Source organism: Urocampus carinirostris, chromosome 3, assembly GCF_059441175.1.
Source record: "Urocampus carinirostris isolate Australia breed hairy pipefish chromosome 3, RoL_Ucar_1.0, whole genome shotgun sequence".
NCBI lineage: Eukaryota > Metazoa > Chordata > Actinopteri > Syngnathiformes > Syngnathidae > Urocampus > Urocampus carinirostris.
Genome location: NC_142351.1, coordinates 11,366,910 through 11,394,360, shown reverse-complemented (window position 1 = coordinate 11,394,360; position 27,451 = coordinate 11,366,910). Strand labels below are relative to the sequence as shown.

The window sequence follows — 27,451 nt, the reverse complement described above, 5'->3', positions numbered from 1 at the left end:
GTCCATTTATTTCATTAGTTGGTAAATTTTTTATATATTTAACATAAAGTTAGATATTCTGAAGGGTATTGAATTTTAAATATAAGCTAGTACATTTTTTGATAGATATTCACTGCAACCACCAGTGGGGGACTTGCGATTGTGGTATGGTTGGTTGATGGATCCCTTAACCACTAAGGTCGTTGGAGCACCATTTCCGATGGTGTGTCTTGGGCATGTAAAGCCTGGTGGCGGCCATCCCTCTCCAGGCCAACATACAATTTTGAAATTATATTATTTTACCATAATAATCCTTATAACATGTAAGAAACACAATAAATGAGGATTCAGTATTTATCTGATACAGCAAATAGCAGATGATTCATGTTTCATAAAGGGAAACTGTAATTTTTGACCACAAGATGTCACTAAATTGTGTAGTGCAACCGTAAACGAGTAATACAAGTTACAAGGAAAAACATAAATTACAGAGACTCAAAATGACTAACCACATCATTTTCTTTCCTCTTTTTGTCCATCCTTTCATAAGGTTTTTGTTTTTTGGGAGTATCCCTAGCAGCAAGATGGCAGACAATCATGTCAGATCCCTCCATGTGAGCCTCTTGCTATGTCAGATAAATGCAAATTTAATTGACCGACAAGTATAAACAAAAAAATCCTGTTTTTAATACAGTTTATGCATTTTTGCTTATTTTTTAAATCAATATTGTTTTTAAATGAATTAAGCATTTTTATTACCACTAAAAGGTGCTGAATAATACACAAGGTCCCTTTAAAACGTTGTTTATTATAAAATTATTAAAACAAATCATTGTTAAAAGGAAATAATTAACTGGCATAAATGTATGTAATGATTACTCATTGCACTCACCTGTGCCCGCTCGTTGACGCCAGCTGCTGATGGTTACCCGATTGGTTCCCCTACTATTTAAGCTCAGTGCTCTCACTCGCCCTTTATCAGTCCGTCGGTGAACCTCTGTTCACATAAGGCAAGCCTTTTGACTCTGACTTACGTCGATCCCGTTTAGTCACCCGTATCCCACTCGTCTGTTCCTGATTCCCCGTTTGTCCCCGGCTACGACCAGTTTTGGACCCCCGACCACGTTCTGATCTCCCGTCCCAGCTAACGACCCGTTTTGACCCCTGACCACGTTCTGATCTCGCGTCCCGGCTAACAACCCGTTTTTCCCGTTTGACCACGCAATGATCTCCCGCTCTGGAAGATCCACTTCCGCATTCCGAACATGCTCGGATCCCGTGAGCGGCTTGCTTCCTTCGTCCAGCGAGCACCGGATCGCTGGCTCAGATTTTTCTTCTATAGCTCAATAAACTTGTGAGTAAACGTTAGGCATCTGGCCCAATCGGTGATGGGCTTGTTATGAGTACTAATGAAAAAAATAAACCAGGGAAAAGAAAGAAAAACAAGCACATCATTTAAAAAAAAAACACTTTTATTTAACAATATCCAATTTCAAATATTTGCCCGTAAAACAAAACAGGCAAAGGGGAACGAGAGTAAAAACATGATACAAAGTTAAATCGGATCCCCTTGTCCTCCGGTCTAACATTTAAACAGTAGTTTCCTTATTTGTTAAATGTCTTGCAACTAGAACATAAGGAAAAAAAATGATCACATGTTTGTGCCAGTTTGGTTGGATGTGCCGCAGTGTTCATGTTGTCCGTCAGCTTTCCCGTGAAAGTCAAGCGAAATAACATTTAATAGCAAACAAATCCAAACAGATAATAAGATGGCACGCACAGTAAAATGAATAGAAGAGAGCTTTGCCAAGTTGGAAGCTTTATACAAAAGGCACGTCAGCATAAACATAAAATCCAACAGCACAACAAAAGTTTTTGTACATGTTTACAATTAGAGTGGAGAAACACCACGTGAAGTCATGCATACATACAGTTAGCAAAAGAAGCTTGCAAGGATCGGGATGACACAAACACACACACTTTCCCGCATCAACACGCTTCCAAAATTCAGAGGGACAAAGCTTGCACATTGATTAAGGCCTCTTTGTCATATGTTTTTAAGAGAAGGCGGAGTGTCCGACTTGATGACATGCCGGAAAAGGGGCGTCGATAGCACGTCGGGCCCCGTCGCAGATGAACAGTGTTGGGAGTAACGCGTTAGAAAGGAACACATTCCTGGAACGCAATTACCGTATTTTCCGCACTATAAGGCGCACCTAAAAGCCTTTATTTTTTTCAAAAGCTGACCATGCGCCTTATAATACAGTGCGCCTTATATATGGATCAATATTAAGTTGCAAAGTCTTGCAACAAAGGCAAGCAGCCGCCGACTAGATTTTCCCCTGAAAGCGAAGTAGTCCGCGGTGTATGCTGGGATTTATATACCGGCGTTTCATTTCCTAACCAATGTGTCAATCATCATTTGAATCAGTCACTATTGGCTAAAGTTATTCGGAGGTAAAGGGGGCGGATCCTTTTTATCATTTACAGGCTCGCATAGGCTAAAGGGGCGAAACAAAGCCTGCAATTGGCCGAAAAAGATGAATGTGAATCACATGTTGGGTTGCACTACGGCATAGAGAAAACATTTTTTACTACTCTGTATTTGTAAATGTTTTACTCTCCTGGATTTACTACACTCACTGTTGTAAGAAGACCATGGTTACGTATCATTATTGAACGTGATGGCTGCAAGAGAACTTAGGTGAGCTATGCAGCTTTATATTTTCCCGGTATCTTGTTTTAGAACGATCTTGATGTTTCTGTGATGAGTCTATTTTTAAACTAAATTCAATTCAAAGTGTTTATTTACATATGCACAGTAAAGAACCCTGTTTCCCTGCACAATAAAATTCTTACTTTGCTGTCCACACAGTGGCCGGACCAAAAACTATTTTTTGGGGGTGCGCCCTATAACCCGGTGCGCCTTATAGTGCGGAAAATACGGTACTTTTCTCGGTAATGAGTACTGTTGGCTAGCGTGTAATTAATGCAACTTTGTAACTCGACTGTTGTAAAAGGTAATCACGAGTTACAATGTCTTCTGGCGTTTAAGAGCAACATACACCCCTCAATTCGCCAGCAACACAATACAACACCATTTATAGTTGAGCCTCTTTATATCTACCTACGAAAGAGAACTGAACACAGTTGCGTTTACGAGAGCGCGTAATTTCTCCCTACTATTATTCAGATATTCTCCCCAAGCTGTATTTACAACTATAAAACAAAAGACTCGAACCAGGGGGTCAGTTTGTGTGTGCATCTTTGATTGTGTGTCACCAGTTATGAATGGAAGGCAACGCGTGGGAGGGATGCTTGTCTTAGATTGAAATCAATGAAGCAAATGTGAGCATAAAATTTACGGTAAAAAAATACTGGCTTCTTTAATTCATAAAATATGTTTTGCCTGGAGAACAAAGAAAATGTCCTGGACACTAACCATAAGTGGAGAAGGAAATCTTCAAGTGGTTTTAAGCCAAGAGACAAAATGGAAGTGGAGTGTCTCGGCTAAGTGTTTGTTTGCAAGCTCTGGAGATTGCACAAGAAATCTGGAAAGGGTTCACTGCTTCCACAGGTCAGTGTACACGTTTTCTTTTGTTTTTTTGTGGCTGTTTTAAGCGGCTTCAATATGAGTAAATATGTGAATTTGTAACTAGAAAGGTACTTATTCTGATGGGTGGGTTTACCTTTACCTTTACCTGGGGGAGTAAAAGCCCACATTTAACCCCACCCCCACATTTGCATATTACCCTATTCTTATTACAGTGTGTATTTTCCGTAGCACTATTTAAATTAAATTATTTTATTTTTCAACAGAAGGATACTGCTGGAAGTGTGAATTTCCCTATAGGGGTGAATAAAGTATCTATCTATCTATCTATCTATCTATCTATCTATCTATCTATCTATCTATCTATCTATCTATCTATCTATCTATCTATCTATCTATCTATCTATCTATCTATCTATCTATCTATCTATCTATCTATCTATCTATCTATCTATCTATCTATCTATCTATCTATCTATCTATCTATCTATCTATCTATCTATCTATCTATCTGTCAAAATAACAAGCAACTGTAACTAATTACTATTTTTCAGTAACATGTCCAACTATGCAGATAAATCATGCTCGACAAAAAATTTGTCCCACCCGAGTGCACAAGACAACAAGTCAGGAACTGAGCCGTCGTTTTCACCATCCTCATTATCCAACTAATATTCGTGACGTTTGTTGCCAAGACCTGCGAAAGAAGGGAACGCAAGCACCCCTAAAAATTGTGTTTGAATGAAAATGTCTGCGTGTGGAGGTGTGTGTGTTTGCATGTGTGCGATTGGAGTTTTCACTGCTCGCTGTCAGCAGTCTTTGTGGCGGAAGTGCCATTGGTGGGAGGAGGTTCTGTCTTGGGGGCTTCGGTGGACTCCCCGTTTATGTTGGGTTTCTCTTGGTTTTCTGCAGGCGGGTTAAGGGGAGCCACCGAGACCAGCGTGTTCCCTTGGTTCTCCTGATCCATTGGATACGATTCCTCTGCCTGGAAAGTAAGCATCAACAACATTGTCGAAAACACCCGACTCAAGCAAGTCGAAATCATTGCAGTTTGAAATTGAGAAAAGAATGAAAATGATTGGATTTTAATAGCCAATATTGAGAAACAAGCATGCAAAATCTCTCTCAGGCAAACACGTTGGTGATGCATGCCCTTATATCCGCTCATTTACATTATTGTAATGCCCTGCTCTCTGGTCTTCCCAAAAAGAACATTGCCAGCTTGCAGCTCCTACAAAATTTAGTAGCAGGTGTGCTTACAGCGGCCGGGGTAAGGATCACATTACACCAGTTTTAGAGTCGCTGTATTGGCTCCTCGTGTTTTCCAGGATTAATTTCAAGGTGCTTTTAATAGTTTTTATATGTCCTAACAGACTTTGGCCATCTTATCTGTCTGATTTGCTTTTATCATACCAGACCTCGCTACTCCTGAGGTCCTCTGCCAGTGGTTCGTTAACTGTTCCTAGGGTGCGGACCAAAACCAATGGTGAAGCAGCATTCACCCACTTTTGTCCTTACCAATGTTAGGTCTCTCGGAGGATATTAGGTCTGTGGGGACCCCTGATTTTCTTAAGAGAAGGTTCACCACCTTTTTAATTTGGCCTATAATTGATCTTTTTTGTTTGATTTGTTTAATGTTTAACCTTTTACTGTGACATATTTTTACTATTAGATCACCTTTTAATGTTTTTGTTCTGTAGTCATCTTTTTTTATTTTTATTACTTTAGTTTTTTCAGTTTTGTGCAGTGGGTTGGGGGGGACACTCCGGTAGAATCTGATTCATCTCATCTCATTAGCTGCACCGCTTATCCTCAGTAGGGTCACGGGGGTGTTGGAGCCCATCCCAGCAATCATCAGGCAGTGGGCAGGGGACACCCTGAACTGGTTGCCAGACAATCGCAGGGCACACTGGGACAGACAACTCACTCGCTCAGTCATACTAGGGACAATTTGGACCTGCCAATTCACCTGAAATGCATGTCTTTGGAATGTGGGAGGAAACGGGAGTGCCCAGAGGAAACCCACGCAAATACGGGGAGAACATACAAACCCCGCACAGGAAGTCCGGTAGCTGGATTTGAACCCACACAGGAGGTTCCCAAGACTTTAGAACTGTGCCGCACACGCGCTAACCACTGCGCCGCCGTGCTACCCTGGTTAGTATGTGCCTTGCCATATTCACATTTTATTTCTATGACTATTTATTCTGTTTTTATTGCATTTTTACCATTGTGTGTGTCTGTGTATTAGGTATTTTGTCTTATTGTACACTGCATATTGAAGCCGCTTGAAACAAGAAACTCGCTCGCTCACCTAGGGACAATTTGGAACAGCCAATTATTCCTAACATGCATGTCCTTGAAATGTGGGAGGAAACCGGAGAGCCTGGAGGAAAACCCACACAAGCACGGGCAGAACATGCAAACTCCACACAGGAGGTTCGATCTCATGACCTCAGAACTGTGCCGCCAACAACTGCACCGCCGTGCCGCCCTACTTTGACTCCATTTCATGTAAATTGTTATGATTGTTTACATTTTTTTGATCCTTTGAATACTCTTCCTTTCCTTTATTTCATTCTCACGTTTGACTTCATACATACTAAATGTTCAAATAAATATCAAAATTTAATATATTTTATTATTATTTTCCACAATTTTAATTCAATCACCAACAAGATCACAAACTGTTGTACTTGCTCCAAGGGACGTTTAAAGAGAAAGCATTCCTGCAATTCCACAGGAACAAAACAAAATAAAAAAAAGATTAAATCTATGGTATTACAAGAATACTAACCAGCTTGACCCCCTTGCTGTCCGTTTTACGTTGGCATCTGCAGTAGCCGGCAACAATGGCGGCAGCAACCAGAAGGCCAGTGATCAGAATCCCCACAAATACAGAACGGCCAGACGAAGAGGTAGAAGAAGACACTGGTGCCTCCAGATTTGTCACTCCTAGCTGCAGCACAAAAGTGAAGATCGCAAATAAGACGGTCAGAAACGATAAACGTTGTAAGTTAGCCTGCAGGCCAAATTCCTCCAACTGTTTTTTGAAAACTCTCGGACAACATTGAAAGTCACCATCAGCATTTTGCACTCTTACCTTGTCTTTCAATTCTCCTTTGAGGGCTTCAACCAACGTATTTGGTTTAGCTGAATTAAAAAAGACAAAATCACTCACTATAATTGCAAAAAATATTTTTAGTTCTCTTTCATTGACACCCACCATCATTGCTGACCATTTGTAGGTCATTTCCTTCCTGGTAGACTTTGATATGACAGTTTTCCATGCGACACTGGATGTTGCTCTCTTCAAGAATTTTTTTTGTGTCCTCCTAAAAATGCAAAAAAAAAGGATTATCATTAAGTTTGGTAATTATTTGTTTCAAGTTTTATTTAAATAATTCAATTTTAAAAAAAGGCTACATATTCTGTCCAGGGTGTGATTTAGTGCAGTTGTTCCCAAACTTTTCTGTACCATGGACGGGTCTAAAATCTCAGTTTTTTTCGCGACCCTGCCCAATAATAGCACAAGTGATAATAAAAATAACAACAATAAAAAAAATAATTTGCTTAAATCTGCTGTTTAATCACTACACAACTAGGGATGTAGATGATGGAGGAAATGGCATTAGGTGTTATCTTATTATCACAATATTTTTTGTCATGGTACAGTCCTGAAAGCTATATAAGCAAAAAAACATGACGAAGGAAAAAAAAACTAATTGGTATGTGTAATAATTAAGAATTTGATGGACATTTTATAAATACTTTGTAAGTTTTATTTTAGTATTGTGTTCATAGATTACATTAACAACGTTACGTTCAACAACATTGAATCGTAAGTAAAAATTATAATGATGAGATCAAATCTAAAGCCTTTTCCCATGTCATCTACATCCCTAGTGGTTGAAATTCAGGGCTCTTACCCCCGCGATCCCGGTTCGATTCCCATAGCAATCTAATGTTATGCAAATGTGGTCAACAATATCGACTCATTATCATTGCTCAAATACCGTAGTACTGGAAAACCTTAGTTTAAAACGTGCACCCAAACTTTGAGTTCTCTATTGGGTGAAAAAAAAGTGCGTTATACACGAATAAATATGATAAAAGCAAAAAACAAAGCAACTGTTTTTTCTTTTTTTGAAACCCGGCACCAACTGACCCACGGCCCGGTACCGGTCCGCAGCCCAGTGGTTGCAGACCACTGGTTTAGTTGCCTTTAGATCAGGGGTGTCAAACTCATTTTAACTCGGGGGCCACACGATAGAACAAACATTCTGTCGGGGTCTGGATTAGTAGATTAAAGAGAAAGAAAAAGAGAGATAAAGAAATAAGAGAAAGAGGGAGGGAAAAGGAGAGAGGGCGTAACAAAGAAAGAAAAAGAGAGAGAGGGAGAGAGCGTGAGAAACAAAAGATAAAAAGTCATGAGAAAGGGGTAAAAGAAAGAAAGAAATCCAAAGAGAAATAGAAAGACAGAAGGAGAGCAAAGAGAAAATAAAGCGCAAAGGGTATGAAGAGAGAAAGAGAAAAGAGAGAAAAGGAAAAAAGGAGGTTAGAGCAAAAAAGGTTAAAAGACACAGAGAGAGAAAGAGACAAAGAGCAACAAAGGAAGAGAAAAAGAGAGACACAGAGAGTGAAAGAGACAGAGACAGAGTGGGAGAAAAGGGGTGGAAAAGAAAGAGAGAGAGAGAGAGAGAGAGAGAGAGAGAGAGAGAGAGAGAGAGAGAGAGAGAGAGAGAGAGAGAGAGAGAGAGAGAGAGGGGGAGAAATAAATACAAGTACAGTATCTTTGTGAGAGGCACCTGGCTTTGGCAACATCAAGTTGACATATTTCAACCCGCAGCTTATTTTTCTCTTGCACTTCTCTGAGTGTTGTCTTGCGGGCCGGGTTCAATCCCTAAGCGGGCCTGATCTGGCCCGCGGGCCGCCTGTTTGACACCTGTGTTTTAGATAATTGTGATTTCTAGAATCTCCGAAAATCCATTTTTTATGGGTCACAGCCGTATGAATACGTGCTGACATACCCCCGCCTAGTTCTGAACAGTGACATCACCACATTGCACAATGAAAACGTGGGATCACTCTTCATTTTCTTTAATACGATCCAGGCGTCTCACTTTGTTCCCAGGAGATGCTCGTCAGCAAAGCCCGGTTCACGGCTATTTGGGAAACGGCCTACAACTGCAAAGTCCAGATTTTTTGAGGCGTGGTGGAGAAAGACTCGCAAGAGCTGAATTCGCGAATAGGCAGTCCCAAGGAAACCTTGCTTGTCCCCATCTGTTGGTGTCACATGAGGCCGGACTCACGGTTGGTAAGCAAATTGAAGTTCCGTAGCTTCCACTAGCCACCGGCACGAAAATGATCGGCGTAATTTATGGTTTATTGTCTGTAGCAATCAATTTTGGAGTGAAGTTATGCATCTGCATCTGTTTAGTACATGCAAGAACATGTGCGGCAGTAGCTCAGGAGGTAGAGCGCTCGTCTTTGGATCAAGGGATCCCAGTTCGAATCCCGGCTTGTCCATGTTACATGTCGAAGTGTCCTTGGGTAAGACACTGAACCCTTAATACCCCCAATAAGCAGGTTAGCGTCTTACATGGCTGCAATACAAGGCCGCTATTGGGAAATATGAAGCACACAGTAAAGCGCTTTGGGAAGTCATTGACTTGAAAAGCGCCATATAAATGCAAATCATTTCATTATCATTTCAACAACTTTTGGAGTACTGCACGGTGCATGTTTAGTTTTAAAATGATTGAAGCAGATGACTTGTTCAGATGGTCTTCTAGACTAGTGAATATACAGTTAAGACCCTAGTGGGGGTCAACTGTTCACAGTATGCACCTGGGCCCATAATTGACAGCATCTAACCACAGTGTTGTATGACTACCAGGAGAAATAAAAAATGTCAATGTCATGAGGTGAAACAATCACATTCTTTCACGACATCCTTCCATGAGCCCAGCCTCAACTAATGGAGCGAGACTTGAACTGCAATACAAATGACAAAACTGTTTTGCAAATTTCAGAATAGAAAGTAAGCTTGAAACAACTATGAAGAAATGAAATGAATTGAAATGATCTGCAGTTATATAGCGCTTTTAAAGTCAATGACTTCCCAAAGCGCTTTACAGTGTGCTTCACATTTCCCAATAGCGGCCTTGTATTGCAGCCATGAGGGACGCTAACCTGCTTATTGGGGGTATTAGGGGTTCAGTGTCTTACCCAAGGACACTTCGACATGTAACACGGACAAGCCGGGATTCGAACTGGGATCCCTTGATCGAGCGGTCTACCTCCTGAGCTACTGCCGCCCCCAAGGGTCTTTCAATCATTTTAAGCCAAGACACATATCTTTCAATGGAAAAATCTCGAGACACATCGAATGAATGAAAAACTGTATTTGTTGACCACATTCACATTTTCTTACATTTACTGTATACTGTCAAATTTAAATGAAAGGAATATATACTCAATCAGACAACACGAGTTGTGAATTTATTGCGATTTAGAGCATTTTATTGCCTTAAGCATGGGTCCCCGAGAAGATTGTGATAAGGGGGGAAAAAAGGGGAAAACGGAGAACAATTATCGAACTGTAAAAGGTAATTATTGTGAAATACGAGAATGGTGTACAAGTCTCTACCATCGAACAGCTGCTCAAAACTACAGTAAACGGTTTAAAATAGTTTTATAACTTTTTCTTTATTATATTTAATCTTTATTGTGTACATATTTAAATCGTTATTGATGTTTAGGTACTTTTTAATCAATATATTGGGTATTTTAGTATGCACAGGAAATAGAAATAGATTTTACTTATTATTTGAAAAAAGGTTTTGGTACTTGAACAATTCAGTGATCGAACACCGATCACAGATTTTGATTTGCCTTTACTTGTATATCTATTCATAATGTCATTTAATCGTGTCTTATATATAAGTAGTACCTGCAATCTGCTGTTTCGTTTTGTTTTCTGCAAACGCTGACCCAAAAAAGCGGCCTAGAGAAGAATGTGCATTGCAAAGCTGTACTTGCCCAAGACACACCACAAGAAATGGTGCCCGTGAACCGTGAATATATACATTACAATACTATATGACAGGGCTAACAAACTTGGTGAGGCTTCTCCCCCAAGAAACCTGAATGGCCAACGAAATGGTTCCAGGATTAACTTTTATTTATTGATATTTGAAAATATAAACAATAGAAACAATTCAAAGTATGTGTTTCTACCCAGAGAGTGAAACTTTTAAGGTAGTTGTTATTGTGGTTGACTGAGCCTATTTTAGCCCAATTCCCAATGACTTCAACCGATCAGCATAGTAACAACATAGTAATAGAGTACATTTTATATATAAAATGTATCGCTGTCATTTGCACTAATTACTAACAAAGAAGTTTCTCTAACCTACAAACAAAAAATGGTGATGCATGCTATATAATATTTTCTGATCAAAGTGCTTTAATAGGAATCGTTACATGCAGTGGCTGTGGTTCAAAGTGTCGATAAAAATTGTTCAAACCTCACATTGTTTATTTGCTGTTAAAATTGTCAATAAAAAATGTTCAAACTCAAACTCAAGTAATTGTGAATATGTTTAATTGCTGTTAAAAGTGTCGATAAAAATTGTTCAAACCTCATATTGTTAGAATATGATGTAATGAAATCGTGAATCTGTTTATTGCTGTTAAGTGTCAATAAAAATTGTTTATGTCATGTCCAGCATGGTCGCCGTGGCGACCGGCTGGCCCCGCCCCTTTGGCACCGGCTGTAGCAGATTTTCTAATTTGCGTGTGTGCTTCTTAAGGGCGGGTTTTGGGGATTGCCGGTTGCGGGTTCATTGCATTACTTTGCATTATTCTGTTCTGTTCGACTTGAGGAAACCTGTACTTGCCCGTTCTGAGTCAAAGCCTGTTTTGTGAGTATTCCTAGTGTGAGTTCCTGTTTGCCTGTAAGCCTGTTTTTGTTTTTGTCCCTGAGTGTTGGACGACTTTTATTTCCTTAATAAAAGTAACTGATCGTTAACGTGAATGAGTTCACCCTTCCTGCCTCCTGCCTCCGATCTGTCTCGTGACAGTTTAAACATTATGTCTCAATTGTGTTTGAAGACGATGTACAAAGCAATGTGTAAACTCGATTACTGATATGCTGCTATTTACTGATAAAAATGAATATAACACAATCGGAAGATAATAAAGCAGCACGGATAATTTACAATGATTGACATTTTGTAAATAATGATCATATTATCACTGTAAAAAAACAGTAGTTGAGGAACCCTGATCCAGCAGTTGGATTTTTGTTTGTATTTATACATTAAATTTCATTTGAGAAAAATTCATTCAACTTAATGTAGGGGCACAGCTAAAATAAGCTACACACTTGCTTTAATGGACAACAGACCAAGACAGGAACTATTAATCCTTTCCCTTCCACCAGAAACAGGCCAATGATTTACAATGCCTGAGGAATTTCTTGGGGATGCCTTGAAAAGGCGTTTGTTTCTTCAGCCCTGCTGTTTGACATGAAAGATGAGGTTGTAGAAGAACTGCACCTCGATTAAATTGAAAACTAATCTGTGCTCTATTTCAAGCATCACAACCTCAAGGGGGTTAGCAGGTTTTCCTGTTTATACACATCAAGCCTTTTAAAACCGTTCGATTTGTGTCAGTCACAGTTGCCATTGTACAGAAGTGGAGAGTGTATTGTACCCACACAATCAGTTTTAGTGACCAAAGCCCTGACAGCTTTACTCTCGTCGATCTCCTCCTTTCCGACACAGAGCACCAAGGGCTGTAGAGAAAAGACAAGAATTGAGATAAAAGGCATTCTCAACTTAATACATCTTTGCAGTAATGTGTTTTACCTTTGTGGAACCAATGTTGGGAAAATCCACAGACTCCACGACTAGTAAGGCATCATCGGCAAGAGCACCGGGGCCAGTTGTGGCACCCGACACTTCACCTTCCTGGTTGTCAGCACTGGGAGGATTGCTTTCTGGAGGGGCCAAAGAGTCTCCGTCAGCCACTGCAGGGTCACCTGAATCTGGAGCGACGGTGGTATCCGGCTGGGCATCCGAGTCCATTACACTGGGTGTGACTGAGGATGAAGTGGATTAATGTATGCAAACGGTACGTTTAACTCGTGTTTGTGAAGCCTGTATCAAGTTATTGGTTTTAATGATTTTTAGCACTATTTACCACATTACAGACACCTACCATCAGAACTGTCGGCAGCCGGATCACTCGCTGGTGGATCTGTTACAGGATCATCTTGGCCCAATACACCATCTGTACATAGAAAGAAAGGACAACAGTCCCAAAGCTTAATTTAAATGAAAAACACGGGCACCTTGGCAGTCCTGTTGATGCTGTAAACACTGGAGTGTTGGCAAAGGGGCGAGTTCAGCAAGTTGCTGTGGCAAGCAAAAATTAAAATTTTTCTCTAACTAATTAAATGACAAATTGATTTTTAACATTAAACACTTGCAAAGGCGATTACATACGATTCCAAGGTTGTTGACTATAAATGCGCACTGTTGTTTATTATTTTGACTATTATGCACGGTTTAGAACAGGCGCCAACAGCCTCTTTGAAGCTGAGAGCTACTTTTGGTTACTGATTGGCATGGAAGGCTACTATTTTGATATACATTTGTTATTATTATATTGTTACTATGTTACTACAAGAATGTAATTATTAGAAGTTAAGTCTACCACTAAAACATCACGTCAGTGAAAAATCAAATTGACTTGAAAATCACACTTTATTTACCAGAAAATGACAAGTGAGCTATTTCAGAACTTTTCCACGGGCTCGTTGAAAAAAACTGATGGGCTATTCTCAGAACCTGTCCGCAAGCTACCCGAGTGTTCTTCGAGGGGTTCCTGGTGACTGTGGGCATCACAGGTGACCCCTGGTTTAAAACATTTTCACTATTGGCCAACACCGTTGCTTCTGATGAAAATATATAAAATAATGTTTGATTTACACACCTTTCATAGCGGATATTTTTTTTTTAATCCCTGATATTTATTAAAAAAGGAAGGGCTCAGTGGAGGATCTTTAGAAAAAAAAATAATTTTCTTATCTGAGGGTTGTTTGTACTGTCCTCTCCTGTTCTCCTTAAAAGTTCAAAGTTTGTCACAGACCAGAACAGACTCAGGACTCAATTGCATGCGTTTCTCAGATTTTATTGAAAGAGAGTGAGAACTTTAGGCTTGCTTGATGGCTTGATCCGAGGACTGCCGGAGAGCGGAATCGAGCGAGGTGGGGATGACCCTTCTGAGTCGGAAGAAGGCAGGCGGGCATGTCGTTTGACCAGGGCTGGAGATCAGAGACGATGTCGAGTTCGTAATAGTGGTCGTAGGCAGGAGGCAGGCAGAACAGGCGTAGTCGGGTTCAAAAAGGGTCAAAAACAGGAATCAGGCAGAAAACAGGTTTAGCAGGGATGGAGTCGGACAAAAACGCTCACTGAGTGAAAACACAACAGCTCGCAAACGATCTGACAAAGTTTGAACAGAAAACAGGGGCTTAAGAAGTGTGTGGCCACCAATCAGCTTGTCCGGGCTGTTGGCGCCAATCAAGCTGCCACAGGTGTTCCAAATAGGGCAATCATGACAAAGTTAATCGATGCCTTCTTTCCCTAATTTGAGTTTAAACTGAACTAAAATCTCAACTCAAATAGTTACCTAGTGTAACAATAACAGTACATCTAATTCATCTGCAGCACAGGGTTCAAGTAGCATTGTCGCCAATTCTGGTGGTCTATGGCAAATGCCAATCAAGCTCCATGGTGGTGCGTGGTGAGCGAAGGGCCCAATATCAGTCGTTAGGCTCTAAGACCAACCTTGTGGAGCCTGGTTCTGTTTGTTGTCAAAAACATGAACACCCAGTGACCTGCTGGAGGTTTTTTTGTAGGGCTCCTCCTCTAATAAAGCAGCAGATATCGATCCTGCGGAGAATTTAAGCAGCTTTTACAGCCTTGTCTAACACTCCTGGACTGCACTCCGCCAACTGACATTGCCTGTTTGCTTGAGACTGTCCAAGAGTTCAGTGGTGCTCTGGTCCCGATCTGGGAGGAGCTCACCCAGGACTCTATTCATTGTCAAATTCGGAACATGCTCTGATGTTGTCCGCTTTTTATGCAAGCAGGTTGGGGCCACAAACTACTGAATACTTTGGAGTTGTGACAATGACATGTGCTGTACTAGTCTGCTGTGTAATCTTTTTACTGTCATTTTTGGGGTACCTTTGATTTCCGTCCTCTAGTGGGTTATCATTTTCATTTTTAGCGAAATCTGTGCCTTCATTTTGTTACTAATACATCATTTATTTATTACCAGTAAACATATTCCAGGATAGAATCATTTGTTAAGATCTGACATTTTAAAAGTGTAATTGTTGCGCAGTAGAGTTTAGTCTTCGTCGACCCTCACAAGCCTGACACTTTCCATCCATATACTTTTAATAGCCTTTCGTCTGTTGAGGGTGAGGGTATGCAATAAAGCTAAGTAATAAATTATGTCATATTTTTACACACTCAATTTGATTATAAGCATTGAACAACTTTTTAAAATAATTAAATTAATTAATATCCTGATAGATAATATAAATACCTGAAAAATGGCAAGAAAAATTAGCTAGCTATTTGACTTTTATGGTCACTGGGGTCAGAGTGGCACCAAATCAAAATGTTTTATTCGTAGTACTTTTTAAAAAAAGTTGTTAAATATATAATACCATTATATTTTTAACATTTGGCGGGCCGGATTAAAAAGCCTGGCGGGCATGTGTGCCATGGGCCATAGTTGGCCAACCACTATTCTTGTCATGATTACTGATGTGACTCACCTGTGCCCACTCATTAGGTGGCAACCGCCGCGTGTTCTGATTGGCTCCCTGTTACTATTTGAACCCAGTCCTGTCTGTCCTCTGTTGTCAGTCTGTCTGCGAACCTCAGTGTATACTAGGCAGGCCTTTTTCGACTCTGTTTCCCACCTGTCCCGTTTTTGCTCCCGTCTGTCTCCGGCTATGACCCGTTTTTCTCCTCACCACGTCTGTTCTCCCGTCCCGGCTTATGACCCCTTTTTTTCACTGACTACGTCTACCCTCTCGTTCTGGCTTACGACTCGTTTCCAACCCCGACCACCCCTTGCTCGCCTAGTCCCGGCTACCGACCAGTTTTTTCTGTCCCTGACACCGCCATCGCTTGCTACAAAGATCCACTTCTGTGTTCGGATTCCAGTCCGAGTTCGAGAGCGACTTGCTTCCCATATCCACCGAACACCGGATTGTCTTTCTTTTAATAAAACTTGTGGTAAACGTCAGGCAATTTTGTTTCTGTCCTGGTCCTGACAATACCAGGCTAATTCACTGACTAAAATATTCAAAAAAAAGTCATCCAAACAATTCCTTTTTTTGAGGACTACCAAATGCTTTATTTGAATTTTGAGCAGAAATCACATAATAAGCCTCTTGGGAAACAAACATGTAGAGTTGGTATGATGCAAAGCCAATACAAAATGCTCACTACTAGAAACACAGAGCAGATCTCTTTGCCAGACTTCCACGAAATTCTCAGCCTGGTGTTCCCTTTATTGATGTGGCATGCCGCATGCCGCAGACCATAAGTAGAAACCAGGATGCAATACAGAGCGACGATGGCGTGCGGACTCTTCCATGCTCAAAATTTTCCCCTTGACAAAAAAGCTATAATAACAATGGAGAGAAGGGACATTTTTTTGTAGTGGGTGTGTTTGCCTAGTGCTTTCACTTGAACCTAAATAGTGTGTAGAGTAAGATATATGCTACAAGGTTCAGTGCAACAGGACTAAACACCGTTTGTGTGTGGGCCCTAAGTCAGACACGTTAGTATGGCCCCTTTAATTGCCCCCTCGATGCATTTTTGTCTTTTCTTAACAGATACATCACTCCAACTTTGGTGTGCCGCAGGATTTTTTTTCAATTTCATTAATTTGGTGACAAAAATGATAGTTATTCACAAAAAGTGTGCCATTCTCGAGTGCCAAAAACTATTTTAATTTAAATGCATTTATTTATTTTTTATGCAACCCTCGCTTTTTCTGTAGTTTTAATCCCATGCGCCTTATAATCCTGTGCGCCTTATACATGTCAAGAACCGGAACAGGAGGAGAACCGAAATGCGTGACGTTTCTCACACAAGCTTTTATTTTACGGGAAAAGGGGCATTCATGCACGTTAACCCAAACGCCAATGATTCGGCGATCGTTGGGCGGAAGACGTAAGGCAGCCATCTGGCGTGGAATAACAGGAAGCTAGAGGCTGACGAGATTGATACAGGACGGGACAGACAGAATTGATATCAAAACGGGATCTCGAAATTAAACAAGAAAAACTAGACGGGAACGGAACTGGAAAACGATATCAAACAGAACAATATAGACGGGAACAATAACGGGCCGGAAAAACAAGCAGCGAACCGGACAGAGTCAAAACCCATGTCTTGCGGGCGCAGAGGTTTGTTGACGGACTGACCAAGGGAGAGTGAGAGCACTGAGCTTAATAAGAAGGGAAGCCAATCTGTCAACAAGGCCGCAGCTGGCGCCACATGGGCGTGGCCAGTTGGGCGCCATGGCAACCGTGACAATACATGAAAAATAGATGCCCCTCAAAATCTCTGCACCTTATAGTGTGGAAAATACGGTACAGGGCTATACAACTTAAACACGACTTGACTATCAACGATCACCGTAAAATCCTTCTGTATAGATGCCATAAATTTCTATTTTTTTTGTAATTTTCTAATCAATATGGGTAACAAATTCTAGTAAAATATTTTGCTTAAAATGACAGTGTGTATTATTAAGTGTCTGCTAGTGGCAACAAAACTTCATTCATTAAAACAAATGATAATTGATTTAAATAATAAGCAAAAAAACATAAACACGCATCGATCAGTAAATTTGTATTGATTTTGCTAAACATGAGGCTCACTTTAGGGAGCTGACATGATTGTCCACCATCTTGCTACAAAGGGCACCCCGAAACCAAAAACATTTTGAAAGCCTGGGAAATTAAATGAGAAGAATATGGTGTAGTTTGGTCCCTTTGACACTGTAGTTTGTAATCTTTGTCCTGCCTTTTAGCATTTGTTCTCATTGGCATCACACAATACTGCAACATCTAGTGGTCAAATCCAACACACAGTGACTTCAAAGAAGGCAGTGCACCCCATAACTGTATCGTGTATTCAAATAAACAAAATATAACCCAATGTAATTCATGTTTAAAACATTGGCAATACCATTTTGGATATTTTGGGTCATTTAAGGATCATTTCTTTCATTTCAATCAAAAAGTAAACAATAAAACTAAGACAAACATGTTAAGATAAGGTAAGATACAAAAATAGCCACAAAATGTGTCACCAAAGCTAATTTCTATGAGTAGGGCAGCTGTCTCAAACTCACACCCCACTAGCTTGTTGCATTCCGCTGGATGATAGTTTGAGGCTCCCACCTTAATATAAAAGTTTAATGTGAATGGAAAACGAGATTATTATAATCCTTTTTTACCAATTAATTGCTGATTTATTTTTAATTTTCAGATCTAATTTTGTGAGGTAAAAAAAGAGATATTGGAGAGCATTGGGATGTTTTATCAAAGCTTTATTGTGGAAACCCCGATATTACCAAACTTGACTCAGATCTTAGCTCCAACGGCCCCTAAAGAAATTTTAGTTTGAGACAACAGCCTGCCTTAAAATTTTTGAATTATAATTGGCCCTAGCTCGAACAGTGATTTATTGTATTAGAAAACGGAATCTTGGTCCTTGTTCAACATTCAACGTGAACCCAACGCCACCCTCAACCTCATACATGGATGCAGGGTAAAAAAACCTCATCGAAATTCCCCTAAAACAAATAGTGTTACACCTGATTAAAAATGTGACTGAAAAGGACTGGGAAACCCAAGCGGCAGTGGTGTTCTGCATGTGCTCTCAAGAAAAACAGCGAGTTCCTCCACGAGGTGTTGGAGGGCTTTAGAGCAGAAGGAAAGTGAAGCAGCTGTCTTGTATTTCAAATCTTTGGGCCTCAATAAGCTGAGAAAGCTGTGACTTCATGCATAAAGGGGGGTTTGGGGGGGTTGTCAGCAGCCTGAGGAATTTGGGATTTGACCTCCACCCAGACAATATGGAGAACGCCCTGGTTCTTTTGGGTGCCACACCCGTGTTGCTTCCAGATGTCCAGAGAAGAACCTTCATACTTAACAACGATTTCTTCTTAATACATCCTTATCAGAATCTGGAATGAATTAAAATCTAAAACACACAGGTCCCTTTGGTCAAGCAACAAAAAGACACAAAACAAGTGTTCAAGAGACACTTCATATCCTCTTTTGAATGACTAAGTGGTCAGATATCAAAGCGTCCACTGCAAAGTTCTGACTCATTCCGTTTGGCAGGCTGCAACCCCAACTTTTTGAACTTGTGTCATCAAAACGTTTGCTGGATGACAAGATGTTGTTATGTATGAGAATGTATGAAAATCCTGAGTTCTTACCAATTATCTTTAAGTCGCTTCATGTGGTTGCCCGCATGATGTATCTGCTGAACAGCCACAACAATGATGTGATTTCTTTAAATATTTGAAAGTTTAGACTATGTATGAAAATGCTACTGGAGGAATGAAAAACTGAGCCAACAGATACCCGAGTAGAGTTTAAAACATGGTCACAATAGCACCATAATCCTCCTATAAAATATGACACTCACAACATCTTGGAACACTAAGAAACAAAATAACACCTCATTTCCTTGTACACACGAGTCCACGAATCGACAACTGTTTTCGTTCCCACACAGGAGGTTGGTAAAAGTTGACTTTTCCACCCAGTCCACACCCCTGGTGTTTTGAAACCAAACATCAGAGCGTTTGGAGTTGGTGGGGGGAATGAAAGGAATTAACAACAACAAGTTTTGGAATGTATCCATGCACATCCTTGGGCAGGATGTGTCTGTCATAGCACTCCCACTGACCTGCGAGCTGAACACGGTGCCGACCGCAGATAACGCTCACCAGAAATCGGGCAGCAATGGTTGTCATCTATTGATTTTGAACCTTATACCAAATGTGACATATTCTTATTTGAATGTAATCATAGCTCTACGATTTTGCAAACATATGGTTTGTCATGGAGCCACATCGTCCATCCGAAACCCAAAGTTGCTGAGAACCCCCCTGGGAGCATGAAAGTAGTAACCAACATTTTTACTCAGCGCCCAATCCTCTCATTAAAATAGTTGGTGAAATTCAAAACCAGTGTTTCTGAACCAATAGGTCCACTTTGTCAGTGGACAAGAAAGTGGGACCGCCAGCTGTGTCAGAGGCGACAGATGTATGCTGCCTGCTCCATTCCAGCTGCTGCGAACTGGGTGGGGGTAGTAGAAGCTGTAAAAAAACTCCGAGCCTGAACACTGTTGGGATATGACTGTGGCCCTCCAGTGATTAAAAGCAAAGAAATACTTATTGAGAAAAACTTTTTAGAGAACATACTAAAAAGGTCATTGTGTCAACCTGAGCAGCTTGTAACATCTTTGGGAAAAAAATACGGTCCAATTAGGAAGGACAAAATATGCTTTCAGCGAAAAATAATTATAGAGAGCAGTAAAAAAAAAATGGGCTCGGCTAGCCTCGTTAAAAAACTTTTCTCCCCTGAGCGTGAACCGTCTTTGCAGAGATTACCAGCAGCAATGAACAGACACGAGTGCTCTGCTGTGAAATGACACGCGCCCAAGCTGTTTTGCTGCTCATTATGTCTTTCCACATGCAAGCCAGACTGGGTGTTGCCCAACCCATCATATTGTCCTCACAAAATGAAGCAAAAATCACTTTTTTTCCATTGACGTTGCCTAAATCATCTGGTTGTGATGCAGGGTTCTCAAGGATCAAAGAACAATAAGGCTCGTGAGAACAGCTGTGATTGGAACAGAAAGGTTATCGCATAGTCTGCTTTTCATTAGGCTTGTTTCACTGGGAAAGTTACTCGCTGATTTACCTCTCCAACTCAGCCCCCTTTTCTTGATGACCGTTGACCTGACTGTGATGGAAGTCTTTTTTCTTTTTATTTGGGTGAACATCACTTAAACATAATGCAGATGGTCATGGCTGGCATATCTGCAGAAGCTGGGTGATAAGTTAACTGATCAAGCCAATATTTGGTTTCTTGCTTTGGGCGAGCGGTGTGGATAATTGTCGGGCGGCGCAAAGGCTCCACATTTAATTACTTTGGGAGATCACGCTGTAACCTTGGCTTCAAGTGAACCCACACCCTTGCCTGACTTGAGCCTGCTAGCTTCCAAGGCTTACATAACAGTCCAACGCCCCTTGGCATCTGACATGAAGTTAACAATCTAAACAAAAAAAAATATATATATATTTCCAAACAGTAATATTCTTCCCATGTTATAGGTCTGTACTAATCAAATTTAGTGGAATAGTAGTTGGCCTTCGTGGTGAAAATAAGACATGTCAACGAGAAATTGTCCAATTTTAATGCGAGCGTTTATTGCCCCAAAAAATCGGAATAATTATGTAATCTATACATATAATAATATATATATTATATAAAAGGATACATTTAAAAATGGTTACTCTTTTAAATCATCTTCAGTGAAATGTTGAGATAATGAAAATTCAATAAGAGTGACAATATATTTTTTTTGTTCGACATATTTTTTTTACACTTCTCTAATTACTTAACAAAATGGTAAAATTATCAAGCTAGATATATAGAATAACAAAATCTGTTTCTAACTGGACTGCTTAAAGTGATGGGGACAGGCAAGTAGCAATAACAAATATCGGTATTGATGCCAATTTCAGTCTTTTAGTCACTAATGACAATGTTATTGAGTTTTGATGAATAGTCAGGATTTGGGTATAAGTCTGCAGAAATGTGGTATCGACCATCCTTATTAGTTCCAGGGAATTGTGTCATTGTAAACTGTGCAGTCCTTTGAGACATTTTGTGATTAAGGGCTATACAAATGAATTTGAATTGACTTGACGATTGAAAAATATCTTTGATGTCTATAGTTGTCAAGGACAATAAATTACTTCATATACTAACATATCGGGGCGGGCAAACGTTTTGAGTGTTGGGCTGCATTGGGTTAGAAAACTTGGCAAAAGGGCCTAAGAATATTTTTTTTTTCTGTTTTTGTAACTACCAATAGTCTTTAATCCATTACCTCGGCAATGCTGAAATAAAAGGATAATGTAAGCCTATTTGTATTTCCTGCACCTTTCATTCAGGTAAAAATAAAATAATTAGAAACAAATAGTGATAAGTGTTGTAATAGCAGTGGCAATAGGCAAAAAAAAAAAAACATTATAATATTTGCAAGTTCAGTACAGACGCTCCCTTACTTACGACCATTTGACTTACGTAAAACGTTAGACACAAAAGAAACGTCGGGATGTCGAAAAATATCCGAACATTGCTCTAAGTTGAATTTTGTATTGTGTGCACCTTTTTCCGAGTAAAGGACAGTTCTGCAGTGCTTCTTTCCGCCGCTACCGGTGTGTGGCGCTGTGAGAGGTCACCCAGCATCCACCCCGAAGAAGAAATCCGCTTCCTCTTCCTAGTTTGTGTGTAAACATTTTATACTATCTAAACCACAGGTGTCAAACAGGCGGCCCGCGGGCCAAATCAGGCCCGCTAAGGAATTGAATCCGGCCCGCGAGAAAACACTCAGAGAAGCGCAAGAGAAAAACAAGCTGCAGGTTGAAATATATCAACTTGATGTTGCCAAAGAAAGGTGCCTCTCACAAAGACACTGTACTTGTATTTATTTCTCTCTCTCTCTTTTCCACCCCTTTTCTCCCACTGTCTCTTTCTTTTTCACTCTCTGTGTCTCTTTTTCTCTTCCTTTGTTGCTCTTTGTCTCTTTCTCTCTCTGTATATTTTAACCTCTTTTGCTCTAACTTCCTTTTTCTTTTTCTCTCTTTTCCCCTTCTCTCTTCATACCCTTTTTTCTCTTTTCTCTCCTTCTGTCTTTCTATTTCTCTTTGGATTTCTTTCTGCCTCTCTCTCTTTCCCCCCTCCCTTATGACTTATTATCTTTTGTTTTTCTCTCTCTCTCTATCTCTCTCTCTCTCTCTCTCTCTCTCTCTCTCTCTTTTCCACCCATTTTCTCCCACTCTGTCTCAGTCTCTGTCTCTTTCACTCTCTGTGTCTCTCTTTTTCTCTTCCTTTGTTGCTCTTTGGCTCTTTCTTAACTTCCTTTTTTCCTTTTCTCTCTTTTCTCTTTCTCTCTTCATACCCATCGCGCTTTCTTTTCTCCTTTCTCTCCTTCTGTCTTTCTATTTCTCATTGGATTTCTTTCTGCCTCTCCCTTTCTTTTCCCCGTCTTTCATGACTTTTTATCTTTTGTTTCTCACGCTCTCTCTCTCTCTTTTTCTTTCTTTGTCCCGCCCTCTCCCCCCTTTCCCCCCCTCTTTCTCTTATTTCTTTATCTCTTTTTCTTTCTCTTTAATCTACTAGTCCGGCCCCCGACAGAATTTTTGTTCTATCGTGTGGCCCCCGAGTTCAAATGAGTTTGACACCCCTGATCTAAACTATGTCTATTTTTTGTCATTTTTATTGGTAAATATCTTGTGTATCCATTCAATATGGTTGGTGTAAAGTGTAAAGAAGAGGCGAGCCGTTGAAATGAAAGTGGAATAAGAAAGCTCTATGCGGTTGAGAAAATGGTCGGAACGCTTTTTTTCTGCCACTTTTTATCGCCGAGGAGGACCTCTTGAAGTGCATCTTCCAAAAGTAAGTTAAACTCAACTTTATTTATCTTTATATAGTATATTATTTTATGAAATGTTTATTTTTTAGTACAAAACCATACAGGTTACTTATACAAGCCTTAAACATACAAAATATAGCACTGAAGCAACTTATGAACAAATTCAACTTACGAACGATCGTCCGGAATCTCGTTCGTAAGTATAGCGTCTGTATAGGTTGAATATTTATTTATTGTCAATGAATAAACAATTCAATCATACTGGTTTTAAAAACGCTGAGAATTAAAGCAAAGTAATAAACAATGTCCAATTTTAAAGCACTAAAGTTGAGAACATGCATTAAAAAACTCAAAATGCAATAGTGTGGATCAAAAGTTTTTTTTTCATTAAATATAAGAAATATAATGATAAAGAAAAAAATTATGAAAGATTAAAACTCGCAGCTAAAGACAAATGTACCCAGCTATTTGAATGTTGTGTACACAGAATAGAATGGCACCAATTCAACGCATTTTCATCAGTAGTACTTTCTTTTCACTATTTTGTATATTTTATCATATTTTTAACATATTCGTTTGACCGGCCTGACAGTGTGTGACCCGCAGACTGCAGTTTTCACACCCCTGTACTATATCATTAAACAGCAACTTGAGCAAATGAGCAAGTAAAGTAAGCTTTTAACAACCTTTTATTCCCCTTCACCATTCTCAGTTAATGCAAAGGAGGATGGAGAGGCCCAATTTTGGGTTCAAGGTCGCCCGAAATTGCACGTCTGCCTTATATTCATTGAAAACATTTTTCATAACGATGTGACGAGAAATTTAGTTTTGTTTCGTGATGGTTGATTTTCTATCGCTTACACTATCTTGCATGGTCACCTGATTCACATTCGGCGCACAAAGGGCATACTGATCACTGGAAAGGCTAAACGGACAGAATCACATGCACTGCACATTTTGGAAAGTCCCAACCCAATATCTTGGAGAAGTGCAGCTCATTCTAACACGGAATGCCACAGTTGCCTTTGACCTTGACTTCATCAAAGTGAAGGTCATTGAAGATGACAAGCACCAGGGAGGCATCTTGGCTCACCGCTCACTCCCACAGTTTTAAATGGTTCTGGTTTTCCCCCCTCAAAAAAATTAACGCTAAGGGAGGGGTCAAATGACATCATCCCAAACTGTCATCCATTTCTCTTGTAGTTCTACACTCTGAGTAAAGATCTGTGATCTGCTGGAATTAAGTTTCTTTTTTTTTTTAAGTTGGCCTGTCGTTAAAAACTGTCAGGGACTTTTTGCTCGTGACTAGTTTCATTCTCATCTGCAAAACCTTGTCCTATAAATGATTAGTTCGATTTCAAGCTCTTTGTCTGAACCACAAAGGGTTTTTAAGATCAGCTGCCCCGCCCTCGAGCAACTAGCTCATGACATCACCACGACTAAATTTAATATGGATTCAATTAAACCTCCTGATCATCAACAGTCCTGTGCCAAGAGCAAGGCCTGAGCGTATTCACACTGCGCTGCAGAATAAACACAAGTCTCAACAATGTCTGTGTGATCACAGAACCACGGAAAGGACTGTGAAAGAAAGCAGTAACAGGCAAAAGTTGGAAAACAATCTAAGGGTGGGGGGAAAGAGTTGATTCAATATGAAATATTCAATCCTTGACTTGGGTATGCAATGTTTTTGTGAACTCATTCCAGGTTATAGACATTTTTGACATTAACCTATTTATTGCTATTCACCAGTGTTGGGACTAACATTCTCCTGGAACGCAGGTACTTTTCTAAGTAAAGATTACTGAAATGCATTATTAATAACATTTTGTTACTATACTGTCATCAATACATAGTGTGGGTTTGCATTAATCCAGTGTCCTTTGATTGGTAAATAGTCCTGTTTCACTTATGTTGTCAACCCCTGATTTGCCAACAACATCCCCTCGAGGGTGGGCATGGTTATATTTACCTACAAAGTACAACTACAATCAGTAAGGGTGGCGCTGTCTCAAACACAGAGTACAAGGACGCAACATTTTCCTCATGCAGACGTTGTCCCTAAACTATAAACTCGCTTGTAAGCTAAGTTTACAACTATAAAATAAAATACAGAAATCGAAGGGTCAGCTTATATGGGCATATTCTCTTGCGTGTCACTAATAACAAATGGCAAGCAGTGCGTGGGAAAAGGCGTACCCTATACAGGAACAACTAACCAACAGGAAATAGATTGGGAAAACGTGAGCACAGAGTTTACGACAAAAGTGTTCTGGATTTTGGTCTTTTTAATTCCTAAATTATTGTTGCTCTACACCAGACCTGGAGAAAAAAAGAAAACATCTTGGACAGTAACCAAGAATGGAGAAGGAGATCTTTGAGTTTTTTTGTAGCCCAGAGACGAAATGGATATGGAGTGTCTCGCATAAGTGTTCGTTTGCAAGCTGACAAGATTGTAAAAGCCGAGAAATATGAAGGCTTCACTGCTTCCACAGATTGGTGTACACATCTTCTACTATTTTGTTCATTGTTTATTCATTTTAAAGATGTTTTAAGGGTGTCAGTTTCTATACGAGTATAAACGGTAATTTGTAACTAGGTACTACTTACTTTCAGAGTAACACACTACTGTTTTGTGTCAGTAATCTGGGGGGGGGGGTTACTAAATTAATTTTTAAATGAAGAAACTAATAACTGTAACTACTGTTTTTCATTAACATGTCCAACACTGCCATTTACAGAGAATGTATGGTAGATTAGATTTAGCGTTCCGTGGAAAATCCCTTAACCTTATTGCAAACAGGCATCTAGCAAACTAATGGCTGGTATTTTATATCCTGTTTGGGAGCGCACACAGTAAATGCATTCCCATGTACCTGCAAATTGAATCCACATGCGATAAGGGACTGATGTAGAAAGTCACACTTGTTATTTTACAATCCAGTGCCATTTTTAAACGTTTCGTGATCTTCTCTCTTCAAAGTTTTACCTGAGCTATTTCCAACATCAAATGGTCTAGTATAGACAAAACTGTGCAAGTCACAATTCATTGAACCAAAACTTGACAAAGATAAGTTGAAATTTGGTGTGAAAGCCATGCATTATCATCATCCCCATGTAATTAGCATTGGGCCTCTCACACTCACATGCCACAAGCATGCACACACACCCAGGGGCACTACAGGATACAAAGCACATCTATTCTCAAATGTAACGTTTAGTTCCCGAGCAGACTCTTTGTATCTGGGACCCGCATGTTTCCAGTCTGCTAGACATTTTCAGCTTACAAACATTGCTTGGGTTTCTCCAAAAATGTCCTTGATTACAGCGTTATAAAACTGAAGCAAAAGAATAGCTCTACAGAATGACCTGTTGCACCAACGTGTATACAAGTGGTATAACTTCATGTACTTTACAATGGAGAAATGCAACCAGAGATAGAATTTACCCAAATCCCTAAGAACAATGAATAACAACAAAAATAAAACTGATTTAAAGACAAACAGCACTATGTTTGAAAATAAAATGTGAGGATTCATAACTTACTGCATAGCAGTGATGTACAAAGCACTAGGACGATAGCGATGCCGTTCATTCTCCACATGGCCATGGCTGGGGTGGGAGCGAGTGATGAAGGTCTGGGTAGAGCGTGACAGACGAGCCGGATAAAGTCTTCCTTGTGCCGTCGCTCCTTATATGCCCTCCTCTCTCTCTTTCTGCGAACATGCAATCTGTCCACACCCCTGTACCATTGGGCTGGTTCCCCATGGTGCTAACATCAGTGTGTCTGACAGACCCACAAGAATTACGTTTGCTCAGAACCTCAAGACATTTAATTAGAAACATAAGCATCTCCAGTGATCCATTAGTAGAACAGGAAAGACGAGATTAACCCCAGCAAGAAGACAATAATAAGTAATTTCTATCTTTTTACATTTGACACTAGGTTTCTAGGCATACACTAACCATGAAAGAATCTGAAAAGTAAACTGTTGTGTAGACTAGTGATTCTCAATTAGGTTTATGTGAACCACGGTTATATTCGTAAGATCGAACATAAAAATGAATAAAAAGTTACGTTATAAAAAATTGTGAGGTCAAAAATATTACCCAATTTGAATTACAA

The 27,451-nt window shown here is 39.9% G+C and overlaps 1 protein-coding gene across 1 annotated transcript; it reads right to left on the bottom strand.

The window, feature by feature from the left end:
- Positions 1-1,430: 1,430 nt before the first annotated feature.
- cd34 (CD34 molecule) lies at positions 1,431-27,010 on the bottom strand. Its single transcript, XM_088330682.1, has 8 exons — positions 26,872-27,010; positions 12,761-12,832; positions 12,409-12,641; positions 12,258-12,335; positions 6,759-6,867; positions 6,636-6,685; positions 6,330-6,491; positions 1,431-4,517 (listed from the first exon to the last, which is right to left on the bottom strand). The coding sequence occupies exons 1-8, from the start codon at positions 26,933-26,935 to the stop codon at positions 4,329-4,331; spliced, it is 957 nt and encodes a 318-aa protein (XP_088186808.1). The 5' UTR covers positions 26,936-27,010; the 3' UTR covers positions 1,431-4,328.
- Positions 27,011-27,451: the final 441 nt, after the last annotated feature.

Bases quoted from the DNA above. Each gene is read 5' to 3' on its own strand.
- cd34 (XM_088330682.1), bottom strand. From the start codon at position 26,935: ATGGCCATGTGGAGAATGAACGGCATCGCTATCGTCCTAGTGCTTTGT. The intron at 12,833-26,871 runs GTAAGTTATGAA...TTCTATGTACAG, and splicing joins TTGTACATCACTGCTATGCA to ATGGTGTATTGGGCCAAGAT. The intron at 6,686-6,758 runs GTGGGTGTCAAT...TTTTTAATTCAG, and splicing joins ACAAATGGTCAGCAATGATG to CTAAACCAAATACGTTGGTT.